General features: G+C 51.1%; 2 protein-coding genes across 4 annotated transcripts in view; one reads left to right on the top strand and one right to left on the bottom strand.

Annotated features, from left to right (window-relative positions):
* Dhx8 (DEAH-box helicase 8) overlaps window positions 1-6,391 on the top strand; it is a 35,982-nt gene extending 29,591 nt beyond the window's left edge. The window contains exons 20-23 of the mRNA XM_021175442.3: window positions 1,193-1,321; window positions 1,482-1,678; window positions 2,090-2,269; window positions 4,006-6,391. Coding sequence (XP_021031101.1) covers window positions 1,193-1,321; window positions 1,482-1,678; window positions 2,090-2,269; window positions 4,006-4,225 — 726 coding nt within the window. The 3' untranslated portion in view covers window positions 4,226-6,391. The remainder of the gene's footprint in view (window positions 1-1,192; window positions 1,322-1,481; window positions 1,679-2,089; window positions 2,270-4,005) is intronic.
* Window positions 6,392-7,292: 901 nt separating this feature from the next.
* Window positions 7,293-22,523, bottom strand: Etv4 (ETS variant transcription factor 4). Of its 3 annotated transcripts, none has more exons than XM_021175443.2 (13): window positions 22,438-22,523; window positions 21,829-21,939; window positions 21,542-21,635; window positions 21,279-21,326; window positions 14,384-14,437; window positions 12,616-12,742; window positions 11,537-11,701; window positions 11,065-11,333; window positions 9,262-9,336; window positions 9,073-9,141; window positions 8,715-8,887; window positions 8,365-8,466; window positions 7,293-7,990 (listed from the first exon to the last, which is right to left on the bottom strand). In XM_021175443.2, exons 2-13 carry the CDS (start codon window positions 21,886-21,888, stop codon window positions 7,766-7,768), a joined length of 1,461 nt encoding a protein of 486 aa, XP_021031102.1. In that variant the 5' UTR covers window positions 21,889-21,939; window positions 22,438-22,523; the 3' UTR covers window positions 7,293-7,765. The 3 variants fall into 3 exon arrangements, with proteins under 3 accessions (XP_021031102.1, XP_021031108.1, XP_085685343.1); XM_021175449.2 differs by having other exon boundaries at window positions 11,537-11,683; XM_085829217.1 differs by lacking the exon at window positions 22,438-22,523 and having other exon boundaries at window positions 21,829-22,106.
* Between the last annotated feature and the right edge of the window lie 92 nt (window positions 22,524-22,615).

Here is a 22,615-nt window from a genome sequence, read left to right as displayed (position 1 = left end):
CATTCAGAAGAGGGGAGACACACCAGAAAAGGGCATTGGATCCCATTACAGATGGCTGTAAGCAACCATGTGGTTGCTGGGAATTGAACTCAGGACCTCTGAAGAGCAGTCAGTGCTCTTAACCTCTGAGCCATCTCTTCAGCCCTCTTTTCATTTTCTTTCAAGGAATAGGTAGAGTTTATTTCTACTCAAGGTTTGTTTGTTTGTTTATTGTTTAGTATTTTTGTTTTGTTTTTTCTCTGTGTAGCCCTCGTTGTCCTGGAAATAATTTTGTAGACCAGGCTGACCTCGAACTCATAGAGATTTGCCTACCTCTGCCTCCCGTATTGGGATTAAAGGCATCTGCCACCACTCCTGGGTATTTAAATTTATTTTTTAAAGTGTCTTTTTTTTTTCAAACTTAATTTATTACTTTTTAATCTTCATTAAAGACTACATGTGTGAGGGGGTTGGATCCCCTGCAACAGGAGTTACAGACAGTTGTGAGCTGTCACATGGGTGCTGGGAATTGAAGCCAGGTCCTCAGGAAATGCAGCCCGGGCTCTTAACCACTGAGCCATCTCTCTAGCCAATTATCGTTGTTGTTGTTGTTCCCTGACTATTGTTATTGTTATTATTAGTGTGTGAGTGCTGGGTGTGGTCATGGGTGCCAAGTCTGTGTCTGTGGCGTTGGTTCTCTCTTTCCTCCTTTTCATGCGTTCTTTGGATTGAACTCCAGTCACCAGCCTTATGTGGCAGACACTTTTACCTGCTAAGCTATCTTGCCTGTTTAAGGTTTTGCTTTTTTAACTTCAATTTTATATTATCACTTTAAGATGTTTCTTTTTAATAGTTAAGACTATTTGCAGTTAATTTTACTCCAGATATATTATTGAATCTAATCTTCATTCTATTTATGATTATAATTATTATTGTTGTTATTTTAAAACAAGTTATTCTGTGTGTAGCTGGGGTTAGCCTGGAGCTAGCTACCTATATAGTCTCAAAAACAAATAAAAGGTATTTGCAACATTCACATCCACAGTAGATATGTTCTTAGGCACCAAGAGCTTACTTAACAAAGAAAATTTGTGGTAGAGACAGGCGCCCCAAATCGTCATGGGGACATTTCCTGATCTATTTTCTACTTCCTAGTCAAGTCCATGCGCATGGTCTGTAGGGAAGCAGTTGTAATTTCTTCTTATTCCTGTAGATGGCAGAGTTCCCTCTGGAGCCAATGCTGTGCAAAATGCTCATCATGTCTGTGCATCTGGGCTGCAGCGAGGAGATGCTAACTATCGTGTCCATGCTGTCTGTGCAGAATGTCTTCTACCGACCCAAGGTAAGCTGTTCAACCCCATGTTCTGATGCACTGGTGCAGTGACATCAGCCTGCCCTGTGATGTTTGTCGGGGACAAGGTCTACAGGGCTCCATAGGTTTCTATGCTAGCTGCTCACTTGGTAACAGGTAAGGAATGACTCTCTGTCCCACTGCCTGGCAGGATAAACAGGCCCTTGCAGATCAGAAGAAAGCCAAATTCCACCAGACAGAAGGGGACCACCTCACCCTGCTGGCTGTATACAATTCCTGGAAGAACAACAAATTCTCCAACCCGTGGTGCTATGAGAATTTTATTCAGGCTCGTTCCCTACGCCGTGCCCAGGACATTCGGAAGCAGATGTTAGGCATAATGGACAGGTCAGTCAGGAGTGCGGTGATATTAGTGTTTGGGTGGTCATGTCTCCTGGGTCTTATGTCACGCCAAATGTACTTGCACAGTTCCAGGCACCTGTGTCTAGAGAGTGTCCATCTCACTCCCCAGGCAGGAGTGTGGCTAAGCAGCACTTCAGAAACTTCCTAAGAGGAAGATAATTGAATTAGCTAAGAAAAATGCTTTGCTTACGAGCCTCTGGATCATTGGTCTGGGGTTGGGTTCTTGCCTGAGCCAGCGTCTGGTTTCTAGTTCCTTCATCCTGCCTGTCATGTCCAGTACTCCTCTGAGCTCTGAGGAAGGTCCTGGTGACTAACTGTGAGCACCCTAAGGTGGAAGGTTGAGCACCCAGCTCACAGAGCAGGCTCATGGCGTCTTTGCTCTTACTATCCTGATAGGCACAAGCTGGACGTGGTCTCCTGTGGTAAATCCACGGTCCGAGTGCAGAAGGCCATCTGCAGCGGGTTCTTCCGCAACGCTGCCAAGAAGGACCCACAGGAGGGCTACCGGACTCTGATTGACCAGCAGGTGGTGTACATCCACCCCTCCAGTGCTCTCTTCAACAGACAGCCCGAATGGTAGGTCTCTCTCACACACACACACACACACACACACACACACACACACACACACACACACATATAGAGGGAGAGAGGGAGAGGGAGAGAGAGAGGGAGAGAGAGAGAGAGAGAGAGAGAGAGAGAGAGAGAAAGAGAGCACTCCCGCCTCTGAGTCTCCAGCAACCCCACTTCTCCTTTTGACTTTGTATTTCTAGAGTAGAAGAAGCCCAAATTAGGTACACTAACAAGCTCCCCATTTTTCTTTAATATGTATTTGTGTGTATACAGGTGTACATTTGTGCATGTGTGTGGAGAGCAGAGGACAGCCTCAGGAGGCATTGTCCTTTTAAGATCATCTTACCGCCTGGAGCACACAATTAGACTAGATGGCTGATGAGCCCAGGCATCCTCTGTCTCTGCCTCCTCAGCACTGAGATCACAAATGCACATCACCATGCCCAGCATTCTGTTGGTGCTGAGGGTTGAGCTATTATTGCAAGGCAAGCATTTTATCTACTGAGTTGCCTTTCCAGCCCATAAACAGCCTTTTATTTTGGAGGGGGGGGCGGGTTGTTTTTTTTTTTTTTCTTTTTTCTTTTTTGGTTTTTTGAAGACAGGGTTTCTCTGTGTAGCCCAGGCTGTCCTGGAACTCACTCTGTAGACCAGGCTGTCCTTGAACTCAAAAATCCTCTTGCCTCTGCCTCCTGAGTGCTGACTGGGATTAAAGGCGTGCACCACCACTGCCCAGCATAAACAGCCCTTTAAAAAGAAGTAAAATTATAGGGGTGAAAGCAGGGAAAGAGCTTAGAAATCATCTAATGAGATGGTCTTAAAATGGTTTTGTGGGCTTTTTGTTTTGTTTTGTCTGTTTGTTTCTAGATAGAGTCTCACTGTGTATCTCTGGTAGGTCTAGAACTCACTAGGTAGACCAGGGTGGCCTCAAACTCAGAGAGATCTTCTTGCCTCTGCCTCCCAAATCTTGGGATTAAAGGCATGCACCTCTACACCCAGCAATGTCTCACACTTGCAATCCCAGCTCTCAGGAGGCTAAAGAAGGAGATTGCCCTGAGTTTGAGACCAATCTAGATAATACACATGGAAACCCAGTCTCGAGCAAACAAAAACAGGCATGCGATGGCTCAGCAAGAAGGGTGCTTGCTAGACAACCCCAGGACCCACAGAAAGGTGGAAGAAGAGAACTGACTCCACAGAGCTGTCCTCTGATCTCCACTTGTATGTGTGCTCTCTCTCTCTCTCTCTCTCTCTCTCTTTCTCTCTCTCTCTCTCTCTCTCTCTCTCACACACACACACACACACATACACACCCCAGCATGTGCCACCATACTTGGTGCTACCACTGCGTTGCCCACATGGTCCTCACCATTCCTTGGCGATAATCTCTGTGGCCCCTCTATAGAACTTGGAATTCTATGGAAACTATCTGAGAGAGAAAGTACTGTTTTATTTCACAGAGCAAGAAACTGGAATCTAGAGAAGGGATGGGGCTGTTTTCACTGTTACTCAATTGGTTCATGCCAGAGTCGGGACTAGAGCTGGCTCTCTGCAAGCAGGCTTGTGTTGGAAGGGTGTAGGCTTGCAGCATGAGGTGTGGCTTCGGTAGTCTCCTGAGGGATCAAGCAGGAGAAATGAAAGAACAAAATGTCAGCTCCGCTGTGGTCGGGTCTCCCAGTGGACCAAACTGGCTGTAGAGTGGGGGTCTAATCTAAGGCCTGAGTCCTGTCTGTCTCCCACAGGGTGGTATACCACGAACTTGTGCTGACCACAAAGGAATACATGCGTGAGGTCACCACCATCGACCCCCGGTGGCTTGTGGAGTTTGCTCCGGCTTTCTTCAAAGTCTCTGACCCAACCAAGCTAAGCAAGCAGAAGAAGCAGCAGCGCCTGGAGCCTCTGTACAATCGGTATGAGGAGCCGAACGCCTGGAGAATCTCCCGAGCCTTCCGCCGGCGCTGAAAGACAGCTGACTACTCGCCTCTCCTGTATCGTGGCTTCCTCTGGCTGATGACAAGCTAGTCCTGTGGTGACTGATCTTAAACTGAGCATTTTCGAAGCCTGACTCTCTTCATAGTGTAAGATAGAAACATTTAAGCAGGGCTTTGGCCAGAGCCTTTAATCCTAGCACTTGGGATGCAGAGGCCGGAAGATCTCTTGAGTTCGAGGCCAGCCTGGTCTACAGAGCGAGTTCCAGGACAGCCAGGGCCACACAGAGAAACCCTGTCTTGAAAAAAGCCACACACACAAAAGAACAATTAGATAAGGTGTGCATCCTGGGAAGGGCAAGGCACATGAGTAACTGATGCATGGCAGACCCAGCAAGGGCCTGATACCCCAGCTCTGCTTGCTGAAGGAATGAACCATGAAACTCATGTACCATGTCAGCCCCATTCTCTACCCACTCCCCAGCCTCTGTACTCAGATTTCTACCTCCTGGAAATATTTATTTTTTTAAGGAAACAATGGTTTATTATGACTTTGTTTTGTTGGGCAGGGGTAGCTGTAAGGTCAGGCCTGAGTTCAGTGTGGTACACATGGCAAGGTCTCTTGACACCAGATCCCAGGCCTCTCTGGGTCCAGACATGATGCATGGACCAAACTTCCAGTCTGTCTTTCAGCATCACTAGAGCTAGCTCAGCCTTGGCAGCACATGGCCCCAGATTAACCGAGTCTGTGCCAGAGTGCTTCCGTCTGGCTCCGGCGGTTACAGAAGCCGCCTTGGATCACAAAGCTCTCCGTGATCCTTTGTCTCCCTCCTGCCGCTGTAGAGTGGTGCGTTCCATTTCCTTTAAAACAGCAAATAACGACACAATGACAGCGTTCCCGCTCTGTCAGCAGAAAGCAAGCCCGCCTCTCATCTGCTGCGAGCTGTGGGGAGTGACCCATCCCCTCACTCCTGTTAGTGGTTTTCCTAGCTCCCCTTCTGAGAACTATGGAGGGTCTGTGCTGATGGGAGGAAGACCCATCGTTCTGCCAAGCCAGACCGGAGCTCACTGAGGAGCCCTGGGGATACTGGGTTCACCCTGGACCATGGGATCCCTCCTTCAGCCCCACGTTGGTAACTCCTAACTGTAAGTTAAGTGCTGAATTGTAGGCCAGATGTTTAAAGAAAAGGATGTGGCCTTTCCTGCCCTTTTCCCTCTTCATTGGAGGAGGGATGCGTGTCTTCTATACTGAGCTCCCAGAAAGGACAGGATTGCAGGGCCAACTGGGGATGCATCTGTGGGTGTTCCTTCCCTTTGTTACTTGAGAGCTGGAGTCACTTCTCTGCTGTGACCCCTGAATCTGACCTCTGACCACCCATCAGAATAGCCACGCCAATTACAAGCCCAGGCTACTCTGAAGGGGATGTCTTGTTGAGATTTGGAGGGAGAACTGGCCTGAGAATGGGACTCCAACCCCCACCCCACGTGTGTATGTTTGAAACTGGTTCTCACTCTATAGCCCAAGCTAGCTTTGGATTCATGGTGGTCCTCCTGCCTCTCAATTGCTAGGTTTACAAATGTACATCACCAGGCTGGTTTTGTTTCTTTAGGGGAAAAAAATTGCTTCAAGTATTTCATTTTATATGTATGGGTATTTTGCCTACACTCGTGTCCATGTACCGTTTATATGCCATACCTGGTACCTGCAGTGGCCAGAAGAGGATATCAGACCCTCTGGAATTGGAATTAGAAATGTTTGGGAGCCGTCCCGTGGGTACTGGGGATGAAAACCAGGTCCTCTGGAAGAGCAGCCAGCGCTTTTAACAGCTGACCCACCTCGCTAGGCTCGTGTCTCTCATTCATCAGTAAGCCAGTATTTCCTAAATGGGAGCCCAAGAGATGACGTGGGACTTACACACAGAACTGGAATCTTCTTGGCCACTGTGTGCACATGTGTGTGAAGACGAAGCGACAGCCTACGGGGAGTTTGTTTCCTCTCTCCCCACCATGTGGATGTTGGGGACAGAACTCAAGTATTTAGGCTTGTCCGGAAGGAAGCATCTTACCCACTGAGTCATCTTTCTGGGCTAAAACATCCCCTTCCCATCCCCTCCCCTCCCCATCCTCACCCCTCCATTGGTTTTCTGTCTCTTGCTCTGAATTATGAGTCAGTACATTGATTTCCCATGTTTCTAGGAAAGAGTGGTGCCTTTTACTTGTGGGTAGCAGTTGGGGTTCTATTGAACCTGCTTGTTTTTACCTGAGCCGAGTCCTGGAAAGCTGGCTCTAGATCCAGACTCTGTCCCTCCTTCTGTCCCTCCCGTTCCAGAGCTGCTCCTCGGTCCGTTTCCCCCACCTGGGAGTGGTCTTAGGAGAATGTCTGTCACTGCCACCCCACTGGGGACCTGCTGTCATCCCCGCCCCTACAGTTGCTTGCTTGGGTCCCTTTCTCCTTTTCTAGTCTCCAAACACTTTTGTTTCTGAGCTCAGTAAAAGCAGCCACCTGGAGTTTGTGTAGGAGGAAGGACAAGCCATTGGGATGAACATGGGCTCCCAGTCACTGGAGCAACTATGGTCACAGAAGCCACAGACCAAGTCTCTACCCGAGGATGTTTCTAGGGACAGGCTAACCATGGCAAGGCATGGTCAAGAAGCCCTGTCTGGGTTAAAAAGTACACTCCATTATTTCTAGATTCTCACATGGTCCTAGGTTAGGTTAAGAGCGGAGTTTTCCAAAATCCATTTTCTAGAGGAAAACCAACGGTAAGGGATTTCCAGAAATGCAAGTGAGGGCCTGTGCTAGACTCCAGGAACAGGGCATCACGTGGGTACTGGGGACGAAAACCTTACAGAAGGCCTTGTAGGGGACAGACTCCAAACTCCGGTCAACTGCTGCATGGCCATAGCTCTTCCCACCCCGGGTCCTTGCCTCATGGAAGCAAAGAGCAAATGGAAACAACAGGAGAAGCAGAGGTTTTATTAAGGTCTGGCATATGAGGCAAAGGTGGAACCAGGCCTGGGTAGGCCTAGGGCAGAGAGCCATCCCTACTTCCACCCAACACCCCCCACCCCCCAGCTGCCTCCCACATGCTCCTGCCTCCCAGAGCACAGCACCAAGAACACAGGACCCCCCTTTCAGGGCAGAACCCAGGCAGAACTTTGTCTCCCATGGGGGGTTGGGAGAGGGGAGACACAGGGTGTTCTGAGAATCCCCTTGGCCCTGCTGCCATAATAAACAAGAGAAGTCCCTTGTCTGTCCCCAGAATAACTGGTTCTCTGTGGTGGGGGTGAGGAACTTGGCCTCTGAGCAAGACCTAGGCCGAGGCCAAGCTGAACTGAAGGTACAGGTGAACCACAGAGAACTGCAGCTACTGCCTTTAGACTCGACCTGCCTCCACTGTCTTTCCCGCAGACTCTGGTTAGCAGCTGAGTCTGGCCAGGAGTATCAGATGGGATAGTGGAGCTCTGACCCCAGAGACTTCTATAGGCATCAGAAAGAGGGGCTTCACCAATACCAAATCAGTTGATATATACACTGAGCAACCCCACCATGTCAAGGGGAAGCCACTGGTGCCTAGTAAGAATATCCACCTTTGTGGCCGAAGGGCGGAGCAGGGCCAGTGAGTTCTGGGAGGTAGGCAGGACTCTCATCCAAGTGGGACAAAGGGACTGTGTCCTCCTCACTGACTGGCCGGTCAAACTCAGCCTTCAGAGCTGGACGTTGATTATCTGGGAAGGCCAGAGAGAACAAGGCCTCCGGCTCGCACACAAACTTGTACACGTAGCGTTCGCCAGCCACCTGTGGAGAGAGGGTTGTCAGGCCAGACACGCATGCTCTGCCTCAGTAGAGAATTGGAGACTTCCCCTTCTCGTGGGCCACAAATATGTACTAGGACCTCTTTGCCTCCCACACTGGTTCTTCTTGAAACCCACTCCCTCTGGTCCTTGTTCACGTCTCATCTTGATCATAGCACACTTGGGACCATTCATTCAACTTTACAGGGGAACCTAGGAATTTACATGTTCTGTTCTCGAAAATCTGCTGAGAATGCTCCCCCCTCACACACACACACACACACACACACACACACCACTTGACCTTCTCTTGACACGATTTGAACCCTTAGCCACCCCTGGCCCCTCCTTGTGGCTGTGCTAGGACCTCAGCCCAACCTTCTGCATGATGCCTTTCTCATAATAGTATCGCAGCGAGCGGCTCAGCTTGTCATAATTCATGGCTGGCCGGTTCTTCTGGATACCCCAGAGCCTGGCAACCTGGGTATAAGAGACAAAAGGATTTGAGTGGAGATGCAATCTCAGAGGAAAAAATAGCGGGGTGGGGGGGAACATTTGAGGTTCTTGGTGCAGGGACAATCTAGGCTAGTCACCAGCACAATGCTGACTCCGGCTTGGCAAGAACTGGGTCAGGCAGACTGAGGACGGTGGTGGAAGCAAGTGCCACCATTTCTCCTCTAAGGCTCCAAAGGTACCGGACAGGAGGGGTGGGAATACATAAGACCTACCTCTTCAGGTTCAATTAGTTTAAACTCCATTCCCCGGCCTGTCCAGGCAATGAAATGAGCATTTGTTGGGTCATCCAGCAGGGCCACCAGAAACTGCCACAGTTGTAAGGCACCCCGGCGCTGGTAGGGTGGCCCCTCCCGGAAAGCTCCAATCCCTTCCTGCTTGATGTCTCCTGGGAAAGTGGAAATAGGTGTGATGTACATATGCCCTAACACCCCCCCCCCCCGAATGTGGCTTCCCCAAACTCTTCCCCGAGTGTCCTGACTTCTCCCACCAATGAAATGGGATTCCTACAGGACCCAGTATGTGACAGGAGTGAAGAAGACCCTGACCCTCCTACCAAGTCACTTCTCTGACCTTCAAATTTTTCAGGGACAATGCAGACATCATCTGGGAATGGTCGAAGCGATTTTTCATAGCCATAACCTTGTGGAGGAAAGATGGGGATTGCTCAGATCTGAGGGTTCACTGTTGAAAACCCTAGAGAATGTAGAGAGACTCGTAGCTGGGGTGACTTCCCCCATAGCTAGGATCCGGCTGCCTTACCCATCACTCCATCACCTGGAGAGGGTCCAGAAAAGCCCTCTGGGTGGAGGTACATTGATGCACATCCAGGGACATCTGGGGGAGGGAAGAAAAGGTGACATTGTAAGTGGCTGAGGTGAAGCAGGGGAGGAAGGCCTGTACACATTCAAGGGGTTGGTGCAGCTAGCCTGCAATCGACCGACCATCTTTTTCCCACCACTAAATCCCAGGGGAAGTTCACGCAGAGGGAGCTGCAAGCTGAGGCCCTCAGTTTGAGGGCTGGGGCAGAGGGTATGGGTGGCAGCAGCTGGGGCCAGGCAGGCTGTTCTCAAGGCCCAAGATTCCAGGGAGCAGCTGTTTTCCTGTGAGTTCAGGGGAAGGAGGGGGTGAGACATGAATCTCCGGGGGTTGGAAAGGGTTTGCCTAAGACTTCCTCGGAATGGGCACATGTCCGGTCAGCAGGTCAGGTTCCAAGCCTAGTACCTCCATGCCTCTGTGTGTGTGTGTGTGTGTGTGTGTGTGTGTGTGTGTGAGAGAGAGAGAGAGAGAGAGAGAGAGAGAGAGAGAGAGATGAGTGAGAGAGAAGAGTGGGGGTGGAAGTGGGGAATGCATCTATCTAAAGAAGAGGCATTGGGCACTGGGCTGTTTTTTTCTCAGGTATAAGCAGGTTCTACTGTGTTCCAAGCCATAGAACTGAAACCTCCCAGCTCCACTTAGGAAAGCCACGCTTCATGTTCCAACCCTTTCCCGCCCCCTCCACTCCCACCTATGAATGAGCGGCTGACACCCGACACCTCGCGGGGGAGGAGGCAGGAGGGAGGGTTCATTCATTCCTCCATTTTGTGAATGGAATTCTTGACTCCATTCAGGAAAGCGGAGGGAGGAGGGGCAAGAGTTCAAGGGCAAGTAACCCGATCCCCTCCGGATCCCCTCCGGTCTCCAGCCTTTGAAGGTCAGCAGCCCTGCGCACCTCCCTCCAGCCGCCACTGGGCTCGAAAGGGAAACACTCGTCCTGTTCGCCCGCTTTCCCCGGAGTGACTAGGGATTTGTAGATAAGCCCCCTATGCTAAAATACCGTGGGCATCGGGAAAAGAAAAATTCTAAAATTCCAGCCAACCTCTGCAGCTACTGTTCTGTCTGTCTATCTATCTATCTATCTATCTATCTATCTATCTATCTATCTATCGACAAGGTCTCACTCTGTAGTTCAGGCTGGCCTGAAACTCATTATGTCACCTAGTTTAAACTCCTAGCCATCCACCTGCCCCTAGCCTCCTGAATGCTGTAGCTCTTTTTTTTTTTTAACTAGACATCACCACTCCTTGATGCTGATGACCACTGTACCTCCACTTCTCCACATTGCATGGGTACTGCTCCCTCATATTTTGAAATCACTGTGGAGACAAGGACTAGTGACTGTCTCGTTTTTGTTTGTTTGTTTGTTTTTTAATCCTCCAAGTGCATATACTCTTGTTCCAGTCACTGTACTCTGGTCTTAGGGGGTTAATTAAAACCCTCAAACTTCTGACCGAAGTAAATGCCCAACCCTTATTATTGTCAGGAGCTATAAGGGCAAAGGTCTATATACCCTGTCATCTTATTTGACTGCTGGCTGAAAACAGTCATTCTTTAGATTAAAAAAAAAAAAAAGCAAATGAGTGAGAGTTGTGTTAGGAACGAACATATGGACCATGGAAAGACACCAACCTTCTAGGAATCTTTGCTTAACTTCACTGCTCACTGGCGTACTTGCCACCCCACCTGGCAATCCCAGAAAAACTCTTCCGAGCCCAACACCCCCAGCCCAGCCCAAGAGTCTCTTACCTGAGTCGTAGGCGAAGTCTGTGCGCTCCTGTTTGATCACCACCCCCGCCCCTGGGTACCTGTGCCCACTGACCCCACCCTGGCTTGAAGCCGACTGGCCAGCCTGTTCATACAGGGGGTCATGGTACTCCTGCTTGAAGCTCTGCTGGGGGTAGGGTGGGCAGGGCTCCGACAGTTGGTGTTGATAGGGGGCTGGGAGAGGTTCCCGGCCCCCTCCCTGAGGAGATGTGAAGGAGTGGCACATGTCCACGGGCTGCTGGAAGACGGAGCTGGAGGTCATGGATGAGGAAGGAAGAAAAGAGAATCTTCCATTAGCCCCCTTGAGCCTGTCACCTGTTGACAGGGCTCTGGAGGGACAATGAGACACCATCTCCTGGTTCTCCCAGCCAGGTCTCTATAGAGAACTAAGGAACTGAGCCCAGACTGCCTGGCGAGGCCCGGGTCCCCCGGTGCTTCAGATCTGTCTCCTTACCTGTGCTCACCAAGGTACCCGTGGCCAGGGTGGGACTGGGAAGAGCTGGAGGCTCTCAGGAGGCTCTGCTGCTGTTCTGCCCTGGAAAAGGGCTGCAGGGGCGACTGTCCAGGGGCACCGGGGGCGGGGGACTTGATGGCGATTTGTCTGGGGGAGTCATAGGCACTGGAGTTGAGGGGGAGATGGGGATGAGGGGGCAGAGAAGCTAGGCGACCATCTTTGTACCTTTCATACCCCAGGAAGTGATTATTGCCACTGCAGTGGAGGGGCCGGGGAATTGTTTGTTTTTTGCTTTTGTTTTTTATACAGGGTTTCTCTGCAAGCCCTGGTTGTCCTGGAACTTTATCTGCAATCCAAGCTGGCCTTGAACTCAGAGATCCACCTGCCTCTGCTTCCTGAGGGCTAGGAATTTTTTTCTTTTTAAATGGTGTCTCATGGAGCCTAGGGTGGCCTCAGACCCTCCATGTGTAGCCAACAATAATCTCGGAACTCCTGTTTTCCCCTCACAGCCGCTGAGATTACATGCAAGTAGCCACCCTAACAGGTTTGTGTGGCTTTGACAATCATCTCCAGGGCTTTGTCTGTTAGGCAAGCACTCTATCAATTTAACTACATTTCCAGGGCCCAGGTGAATTCTTTTATTTTTCTCCCCCAAAGAGTCTTGCTCTGTAACTCAGCTTCACCCGGAACTCTTTCGGGAGCTACGTTTGACCTCAAACTCACAATCCCTCTTTCTCAAGGTCACACCACCCACCATACCGAAGCGATGAGTATCCTCTCTTAATCCTGGAACTGGACCTCTCTGCTTGACAATCTCTCTCCGAAGCCCAGAGCAACTGGTTTAAGTGGGGCATGGGCCTCCAGGTAGAGACTCACTGGGCTCTTGAGGCCATTCTGCCCACTGTGTGATGTCTCCTGCTTATACTCGGAGGAATCCTTGCTAGTGCTACTTACAGGAGCTAGGAAACCCCGTTATCCAACCCTCACCTCTACGGGTGCCTCAGCTCATGGGTGCCCTCTCCTACCCCACATCTCAACAGAGCCTCCGACTCCTGACACCCTCCTGGGCTGGGGCTCACCTGGAGTAAAGGCACTGCTCTCCATGGTGGTAGGGGAGTGGTGGCTTCCTGCTGCAGGACAGGGCGGGGTCTGTGCGGGGACTCTGGGGTTCCTTCTTGATCCTGGTGGTGGGGCTATGGAAAGCTACTGTGGGGTAGGACAGAGCAAAGCCAGAGTGTTACATAGACGCCAACAGAGCATCTGACACCTCTGCTTTTTGAAGACCGGGGTTACTGGTACAGTGTCATCCCTGCTCCCATTCTTGCACACTGGAGTTGGATGCTTTTGGAACATTTTGGTTACATTGTATCTAGTTTTATGCGTTAGGTATTAACCTTGGTGTTAACCAAGGGGACCGTCTAAAAGACACACACTCTTAGCTGAGGAAACACTTTCCTAGGAGTGAACATCTCAGACGCAGGGCCTTTTGGCTATCCTGAGTGTCCTGGAAAATTCCAAAGTGAGGGACATGTTTTCTTATTTGGGGCTATGAAGGTTCTTTGGTCTCGTGAGGGAGCTTGGCTGTTAGCACACTTGCATGTCAGCTGAGTAATATGCAGATGCTCCTAGTTATCTGTGAGGAGCACTGCCCTTTTCTGAGCCCTGACTGAGGTCTCTGAGTCCAGCTACCACTGTGGCTGAGCCTTGGTGTGAGTGACATCCTGGCTTCCTTCAGTTTGGTCAGATGCCCTGGAATCCACAGTTCTGGTGACCACTGTTTTCCATTCTTGTGTTCCTTTCATTTCATGGGTGACAGCATGCGAGAGCCATCGGTTAGGCAGTACCTAACAGCCGAACACCCCTCCTCAGACTTTTCTCTTTTGGTTTTTCCAAGACAAGGGATCTCTGTGTAGCCTTGGCTTCTGGGAACTCACTCTGTAGACCAGGTTGGCCTCCAACTCAGAGATCTGCCTGCCTCTGCCTCCTGAGTGCTGGGATCAAAGGTGCCACACCTGACTTTTGTTCTTTTCTTTTCTTTTCTTTTCTTTTCTTTTCTTTTCTTTTCTTCCTTCCTTCCTTATTTTCCTTTCTTTCTTTTCTGTTTGTTTTTTTGAGACAGGGTTTCTCTGTGTAGCCCTGACTGTCCTGGAACTCACTCTGTAGACCAGGCTGTCCTCAAACTCAACTCCGCCTGCCTCTGCCTCCCAGGTGCTAGGATTAAAGGCGTGCGCCACCATGCCCGGTTATGACATTTTCTTCTCTTCTCTTCTCTTCTCTCTCTCTCTCTCTCTCTCTCTCTCTCTCTCTCTCTCTCTCTCTCCCTTTCTTTCAAGGTCAGGCTTTACCATGTCTCACATTCACTCTCCAGGTCACAGGTGTGGGCTATCTGACCTGACCAGGCATCATTTTGCAACAATGACACCTGTAACATTGGGGTCAGATTTGGGGGAATGTCCCGAGCATTGTAGGATACATTTGCAGTACCATTAGGTCCATATGCAACCAACCCTAAACCCTCTAGAGCCACTGACAAATCTTTCCTGGGATAGCATCACCAGCACTGAAGAAAATAACAGAACACTGCCAAGCCATCTCAAGTCCCTGGCTTTGGCTGCAGAGAGAAAGCATCAGTTCCAGGTCACATGGCTGAGACCCCAGAGGGGAACGAAGGTCTTCACCCCCTCATCACTACGTTGGTCTCAGTGTCCATATTCCAGGATGGGGAGCCCTGACCTTCACTCTGTCTTTAGGTGAGAGCAAACTGCTCTCCTATGGATGACTGTCCCCCATGACTCACTTCCTGTCATTCCCTCACCCCCCACCCCCCACCCAGCACTCACTACTCACAGTTTTCTGAATGGAAATCAGGAACAAACTGCTCATCGCTGTCCGGTACCTGAGCTGCAGAGAGAGGCCAGAGAGGTGAGTCCAGGATGTGACCCTGCAAAGTGGCAACTCCAGGAAGGCAGCATTGTCACCCTGCAGATTAGTTCCAGCCCTGCAGCAGTCTAGAGCCTGCCTTAGAACAAGGGTGACTGCACCCCAGGGCCTGCACCCCCCAGCTGCAGCCCCATGAAGACCCCCCCCCCCCCCAGGGAGGACTCTCAGAACTTGTCTGAGAAAATGTCTTTGCCTGGATGTTTTGTCTCCCGTCCTTGGAGTGCAAATGAACCCACCCTTCATAGTTTACAAGGCTTTGTCAGGGGTGGGCAGGCCTTAAGACACTGTGGGAGCCTGTGGATCTGGAATCAGATGAGGAGATTCTGAATTTGGGAAGGGACCCAGGAGCCTGCACTTTAAATACCTTTCCAGGTGTTTTGGAGACACACAAGAGCTCTAGAGCTTTCGAAAGGCAATGGAGGAGAGAGGATGCGAAGAGGGTTAAAACAGGACAGGAGGCAGGTACAGACACTGGCTCATCACTGCTAAGGAGAAGAAAGGCCTCCCTAGCCTGGAGGTCTGAGGACCAAGGGTGGGTATCTCTGAGCCAAAGGATACTCAAAGGACTCCATAGGGGTTTTGTTGTTTTGTTGTTGCTTTCAGTATAGAATAGAGTTTATTTAGGGCATGGGATGGGGAGTTAAGAGAGTAATAGAGGCAGAGAAAGGCAGTGAGAAGGAGAGAATAGAGATTTGGAGGCCAGCCATGACCATGTTGGGGGGACTGGCGGGGGAGGGGGTGGCAAGTTGGAAGCAAGAGTTAAGAGCCACTCCACAGTTTTTATTTACTTTTGCCTCTCTATCAAGGGGGAGGATTGCAGCAGAAAGAAGAACAGAGAAGGACTTCCTGATTGTCTAAGCAGGACAATGGAGCTCGTGACCTAGGAGACTGGACTGTCACTCCCTGGAGACTGGGCAATGTGGAAATGGCAAGATAGAAGACTCGGACTTCAGAGGGGCTGGTGAGGCATGGGAGTTGAGAGATAGAGAATATTCTACACCCCAGTCCCATGTGAGCATGCAGGCTCAGACCTTGGCCACAGGACCCTGTGTTTGCCAGCTCACCTCCCCCAGGCCCTGCAGTCTACACAGCCATCAGGGTGATCTTCGGACAACAGAAACCAAATCACTTTGCTCTCTCGCTGATTGGCAATTTAAACGTTTGCCCTTGGCCTCCTCAGCTCACCTTCCTTGCCTGCCTCTTCTTAGGCACCTTGGCCTCCTTTAGCCCTCAGTCCTGCTGAGCTGGGTCCTTTTTCCTCTCCACGCCCCCCCCCCCAGCCTCACCCTACGTTCTGGATCTTACTATGTAGCCCAGGTTCACCTAAAAGGCACCATCTTTTCTGATTCTGCCTGGAATGCTGGTTACAGATGGGCACCCTGCCAGGCTTATCAGAGACCTTCTTTGACCACCCAAAGCAAAACTATCCCTTCGGCTTTCTGTCTCAGCAGGTACTTCCCCCTGACCTGTGCCTATCTTACTAATGTATATTTGCATGTTAATTAATGTCCATCTCTTCACTGGGAAGTTAGGCTGTGAGGACACAGGCTTTGTCTTCTTCAGGTGAGTCTCTAGCACCCAGAACAGGGTCCTACTCAGACCAGGTACTGAATGACTGTTTCTGATGACTAAGCATCCAATGAGACCTGTCCTCAGGCTGGCAGGAGCTAGGGCCACAGACTGGGGAGCCACCGAAAGCAGTGAGCTCCTCAGCCAGGCAGCCTTTCCCTTTCCCTGTAGCTACTCCTCTCCACACACCAGCTACCACCAGAGTTAGCACACCACCGGAAAAGCTCATCTTACAAGGAAGGATACTTGGGCTGTGGTCAAGTGCTTGCTTCGAATGTCAGAGGCACTGAGTGTTTATAGATATAGCTTGATAGTTGATTTTTATGTATTTATTTATGGTGGGGGTTGAATCAAAGTCTCTTTGAACCACCAGCCTTTCATTTTTTGGAGACAGGGTCTAACTAGGTACCCCAGGCTGGCCTTCGATTCTCCTTCTCCTGGCTCAGCTTCCTTGTGATCACACTATTTGACGCTTGCGTCCAGCTTAGAGGACTACTGTTTTCTAGTCAGAGATTGAGGCAAGGGAGTTTAAGATCCAGAAGTCTCGGGCTGGTGAGATGGCTCAGTGGTTAAGGAGCACCCAACTGCTCTTCTGAAGGTCCAGAGTTCAAATCCTAGCAACCACATGGTGGCTCACAACCATCCGTAAGGAGATCTGACTCCCTCTTCTGGAATGTCTGAAGACAGCTACAGCGTACTTACATATAATAAATAAATAAATCTAAAAAAAAAAAAAATCCAGAAGTCTCCAGTAGTTAAGAGCCTACTTAGATCAATGTACTACAATTCTAAAGTGGCTACATACATCAGTGAGGCACTAAATCCCTCAGGAAAAATAGGTGTAAATCCCATGCTTTTTAGAAGCCCAACTATATTCACACAGCAGCAGTCCCCGAGATGTCCTGGTTGAAGACTCGCCTGGTTCTGTTAGCCACACTGGTTGGTTCTAAGTCCTCAAATCAGGCAAGTGCTTCTATAGGCTGGAGGTGGGCCAGGCATCCATATTTGCAATAAATGTCCCTGGTGACTGGCTCATTTGAAAAGCACCAGTCAACAGGAAGGGGAAGGACACATTCCTTCCTTCCTTCTGGGTGTCAGGGACCATTCAAAGGTAACAGACAATCTGAAGGTGGCAGGAGCAAGCAGGCTGACAGATAGTTCCCTCCCTACTACTTAGGCAGGGAGGGTCCCGAGGGCAAGGAAGGGGTGCAAAACTTGGCAGGGGGTAGCTGACGCACTCTGGAGCCCCTCTTGGGACCTCATTAACTACTGGTTTCCAGTGAGGTAATGGGCTGGGGGCATCTCCTGCTGACGTCACTGGGCTAGTGAGCCCTGTGGGTCATCTGACCTTTCCCTCTGCCTCAGGCTTTAACGTTTACCCAGAACCCCCAGAAGAGACTTCCCCTTATCACACAGATTGTACCTCCAAAGAGATGATGCTACCCTCTTCCCAAGAATGGGGGGTAGGCCCTACTCTGTGCTCAGCTCTCCCAATACTGGCCTTTTCCCAAAGGGATACAACAGGGCCCTCAGCCACCCAGAGACTATCAGCAAAGATAGAAACAGAAACAGAGCTTCGAGAGTTCCTGGAGAGCAGGAGAAATTTTAATTACTATGTTTGGTCTTGCGCACACACCATTCATTCTATTTGTTGACTCGGCTGTGTTTTGGCTGCTCTGAGCCAGTGTGACAGTCTGCCCCCAGCTCCACTAGCACTAAAAAGGGACTGTCTGGGTGGGGACATGCAGAGGATTAAGGTAGGTGTGGGTGTGTGTATACCCAGTGTAATTCATGTGCAAGTGTACACACACACACACACACACACACAGAATATATTTAGGGACCATTCCTCCAACAGGAGCCAGGGGGACCAGATGGGTTCCAGAAGAAATGGTTACGTTTACAAGCTAAGCACAGAACCAAAGCCTACCATGAGCAAGCTGCCATGTATCCCACGGAAGGGCTGTCTCTCATTCTCTGGGGTTGGGGACAGTCCCACATAAGAGTGAATGGTAGCATCCTTGAGAGGTTCTGCTTTATTGTGTCCCCAACGGCTGGGGCGCTCACACCCTCACCCTGCCCCCACTCTGGCAGCTTCTATATTGGAAGGAACCAGTTCTCTATCTGTGGAGGGGGCATTCCTCTCCAAGAACCTTCTGGATGGAGAGGAAATAGAAAGATGGAGGACGCATGGAACTAGGAAAGACTAAGGAGAGGGCTGAAGATTAACCCTCCCCTTGCCAACAGCCCCCGCCCCCCGACTCCAGAGTGCACGACACTTTCACTCTGAAACAAAATACGGGTTAAAGCACCCTCCATGTTCCCCTCTATGCACAGGATCTCTTTTTGGACCTATAAATAGGGAGGCTAAAGGACCAGGGGAGAGCCACCCTTGGAGGACCATTTAGCTGCAATAATTCTTGTGGAAGAGCCCAGATCCATTCCTTAAAATCCTGATAAAAGCTATATATGAGCCATTCTCTTCCTAGAAAAATCCATTTATTCTTCAGATATGGCGCAACCCCCAACAATTTTACATGCAGAATAGCAATATCAAGAACCCCAAATCTATCCATAAGCCTTCTGGGAATTTACAGGCCCTCCCTCCCCAACTTCATACAAAGGATGAATATAGCTTAGTCAGTTTTCCTAACTACCAAAGAGACCCACAGAGTCGTTGTATCTAACAGTTTGTGAAGGCTCCCAACAATCCCACAAAACAACCCTCCATCAGATCTACAAATCTTTTTTTACATAACCAGCCACGTCTTGGCTCAGTCTGCCCGAGCCTGGGTTTCTCTGTGGCATCTGATCCCTTTTCTATCCCCTTAACAGATCCCAGGCACCCAGATGACTCTCCTCAGCTCATCGAATCCCTCTTCACCCAGAAAAGCCCGGATCCCCAAGATGTGTATGCTGCTTCCAAAGAGCCACACCAACACTCACCCCAAAATCTCAATCAGCAGCCGATAAGCCAAAGCCACCTCTCTCGGTCTCAGTTTGGGTCCAGCCTGGTCACTCCAACCCCACCCCCCAATCTTCACTGCCCCACCCACACTCTAAGAATTTGCTGTATCTTTCCAAATTGAGGCTCTAGGAAGAAACCAAGCTGAGAGAGGGGAGGTTGGGCTCTGGGCCCCATTCCTCCTGATGTTCCCCACCACTGGCAGGTTTCCAGAGGAGCCCATCCCTCCCTGTCACCCCTTTAGACTCTAGGAGAGCCACTGACCTGGTGGGAAGAGGCAGGAGAGGAGATTGGGGTGATGCTGGGATGGTGCAGGGGGACAGGACCCCGGCAGCTGCATCTGTCTCCGCAGAGAGAGGAGCGAGTGGCCTCAGCATCCCACCCCCCCTCAGGCCTGGCCATCCATCGCCAGCTGGGAACCTGAGCTGCTCCCTCAGGAGGAAGGAGAGGGAACCAAGGAGATCCCAGCCCCCCCCCTAGCATTCCCCACCCCCATCTCCCCACCCACTGGATTTAAATGTACAGGGACTCCCAAGGCAGCAGTATGTAACACGCATGTATACGTGTGCGCATGCCCGTGCGTACACGCACTTGCTGTCACACTGACACAGACAGACAGACAGACAGACAGACAGACAGACACATGGACTATCACCAGACCCACCACCAAGGGGAGGGGCTTCCATGGTGGGGTGGAGAGAACATTTTCCTTCCCATGTCATTCAAATAGACCAAATGCTGCCAAAAGGCCACCCTGAGCCTACTCCCATCTAACTCACAACTGGGGAGCTGGCCACTGTGGGGGCCCTCAGCTGATGGGCAGGGGAGGAAACCCAGAGAGCCAGACCAAAATCAGTACCTAGCTGATAAAAAAGAAGGCTTTTGAAAGCCCATGGAGACCCTGAGTTCTTCAGCTCCAGAACCTGAAGAGGGGTAAGCCCATCCAACAAAGCTCTCCATGCAACTGGGAGCTGGGCACTCAGGACATGCAGCAGAGGAAGAGGCACACTATACCCAGACCTCCCCACCCCCATTCCACATTTTGGAGGATAAACTCCATGCTAAACAGTCATTCTCTGCTATCACCACCACCACAATAATAATAATAAATAATAATAATAATATGACAACAGCAATAATTGTGTGTGTGTGTGTGTGTGTGTGTGTTTGAGACCATGGCCAAGACCGAACTCATCCCATTCCACAGACCTACTTAGTGGTCCCCTTCCCTTCTTATCCAGGCTTCTCCTATAGAGAATCCTGTGAGAGGTGGATTTGAGCTTTGAAATTCCAAAAGAAAGGTACCCACAGTGGAAGAATGGGGAATCCCTTAGGAAAAGACCTCAAGAAAAATTTTCACTTTTGGTTTCTGGAGTTTTTAGAGTATTAACACAAAAGGAGGTGAGAGCGAAGATGGGGATGCTAATGCTTCCTGTATCTCAGAGACTGTAAGTCACCATGCCTCCTTCCACTGGCAGCCCTGCCAGCATCACCCTCAGGTTAACTAACCTCACCAAAACACCACAGCTAGAATCCAACTAGGACATCTGCTCCACCCAGCCCAGGCTGGGCCACTGACCCCATCCTGGCTAGGACTCACAACCAACCCTCCAGCATACAGGAAGGGGAACATTGCCTGGGGGTGGAGGTATTCAGGAGGGATGGAGGGAGGACCAGTTGCCACTGGAATTATAATCAAGGCTATTTGGGGAGGCAGCCCTGAGTCTTCTCTGCCAAAGTGCCAAGAAAAGAAGTATTGAAACTTTTGTTGTTATTTTGGCTTGGTCAGTAAATTGGCCCTCGGAGTTTAGGAAGAAGTGAAATGAAGAGAGTAAAAAACCAACCAAGGTTCCAGCAACTCCAGAAGATAGGTAATAAATTACTCCTTATTCCGCTCGTTTCTCATTGCTCTCTTTCAATAACTCAACACCCCAACACTACACCTAGGCCAGGAGCCTCCTGCCAGACAAACTCTGCAAATGAAATTTTCAACCAGGAAAAAAAAAAAAAAACGGGCCTTGGGCCAACATCCATTCAAATAAGCAAATACCCCACACAATAGTCTGATTCATCCCCAGGCCTAGTTATACAAGCCTGGCTCCGGGCGAGAAAATAAATATCAATATAAGTGTCCACACTGGGCACCGGGGAGAGTGACATGGTTAGGGACTGGAGAGATGGGGTTGAAGGACTCCTTGAGACAGACAAGACACCCCCCCCACACCCATGTCCCACTTCTAATTTTAGGAAGGAAACAAAACTACTCACCTTCTGCGAGCCACGTCTCTTGGAAGTGACTGAGATCCTGGAAGAGATCTGATGGGTGAATATTGGATTGGTGAAGAGGTGGCGATAATACGGGGAAGAGACCTGACGAGCCCGGGTTACAGCCTCCCCACTGGTGATAAGGGACGGAGAAGAATGAGTGGTTTGACTTTTGGGGAAACGTGGGTTAGGGAAGTCCAGGATAGGGCTTTGGGATGGATGTATGTGGATTAAGGAGAGGGGTCGCAGTTTGTCTGATTCTTTACCTTCTGAGTCGGAAGGAGGCAGGGAGCCCGGGTCCATGAGCTTTCCCTGCGGGACCATCAGCGCTTCGCCCAAGCTCCCATTTCCGGGAGATTTCTGCTGGAAGGAGGGGGGAGAATGCCCCCGAATCACCCTGAGGAGTCTAGCTTGGGGTTGGGGGTGGGGTCCCGGGGTGGCTCAGGGGCCAGGCGGTCCTGGACCCACTGAGACCTCCCCGGGAGGGGGCTGCGGGGCGAGTAGGGGCGGGGTGCGGGGCGGGGGCGGGCGTGGAGGCCGGCGCGGCGCTCACGCTGCAGAAGGTGTAGGGCACTCGCTGGTCCAAGTATCCGCCTTTCATCCTCCGCTCCATCCGGCCGCTCCCTCCGGCCACAGGGCCGGGCCCCCGCGCGGAGGCAGAGACCTGGGAGGGGGGAGGCAGTTCGCACACGGTCCCGGGAGCGCTGCGGGGGGGAGGGGGCAATCGCGAGGCTTTGGATCGGACAGCGAAACTTCTCCGACTCGCTGGGACCTGCGCGGCCGAGCGCCTCCACCACCACTCCTCTCCCGCCAAAGGAGGTCCCACCTGCTCCCTCGAGCTGGGGTTGGTGTGTCTGCTTTCTGCAGCCCTGCTCAGCCCGGACTGGGTTACATAAGACGTGTGTGTGCGTGCGTGTGTGTGTGTGTGTGTGTGTGTGTGTGTGCGCGTGTGTGAGTGTGTGTGTATGTGGGCGCGCGCGCGCGGCGCACACCATTCGCACGCCCATAACTCGGGCGCCCCCTCCAGCCTCGAATCCCGACGCCTCCCACCCCCGCCCCGGAATGTGCGGAAGCGGGCGCCGAACAGAAAGAGTGTGGTGTGTGGGAGATGAAGCGGGGAAATCACAGACACTCTCCCTTCCTTCCCCTTCCGCAGCTTCACCTGAGGTCGGGGCGTCTGTGCCGGAGTCGCGGGGGGATGCTCAGCATGCCCGGGGGGGTGACACAACTAAGGTGGCGGGGCTAGGCCGGAGCAAGGCGGCCTGAACCCCGGGTCCCCAGAGCCCCGGCTTGTTTTCCGGGCGCAGCAGACAGTTGTGAGCCCGGGGGAGCAGCTGATT

Source organism: Mus caroli, unplaced genomic scaffold (genome assembly GCF_978045245.1).
Source record: "Mus caroli unplaced genomic scaffold, Mus_caroli_1 scaffold_13, whole genome shotgun sequence".
Classification (NCBI taxonomy): domain Eukaryota; kingdom Metazoa; phylum Chordata; class Mammalia; order Rodentia; family Muridae; genus Mus; species Mus caroli.
Note: the sequence above shows the minus strand (reverse complement) of the source record. Positions and strands in the feature narration are given on the sequence as shown.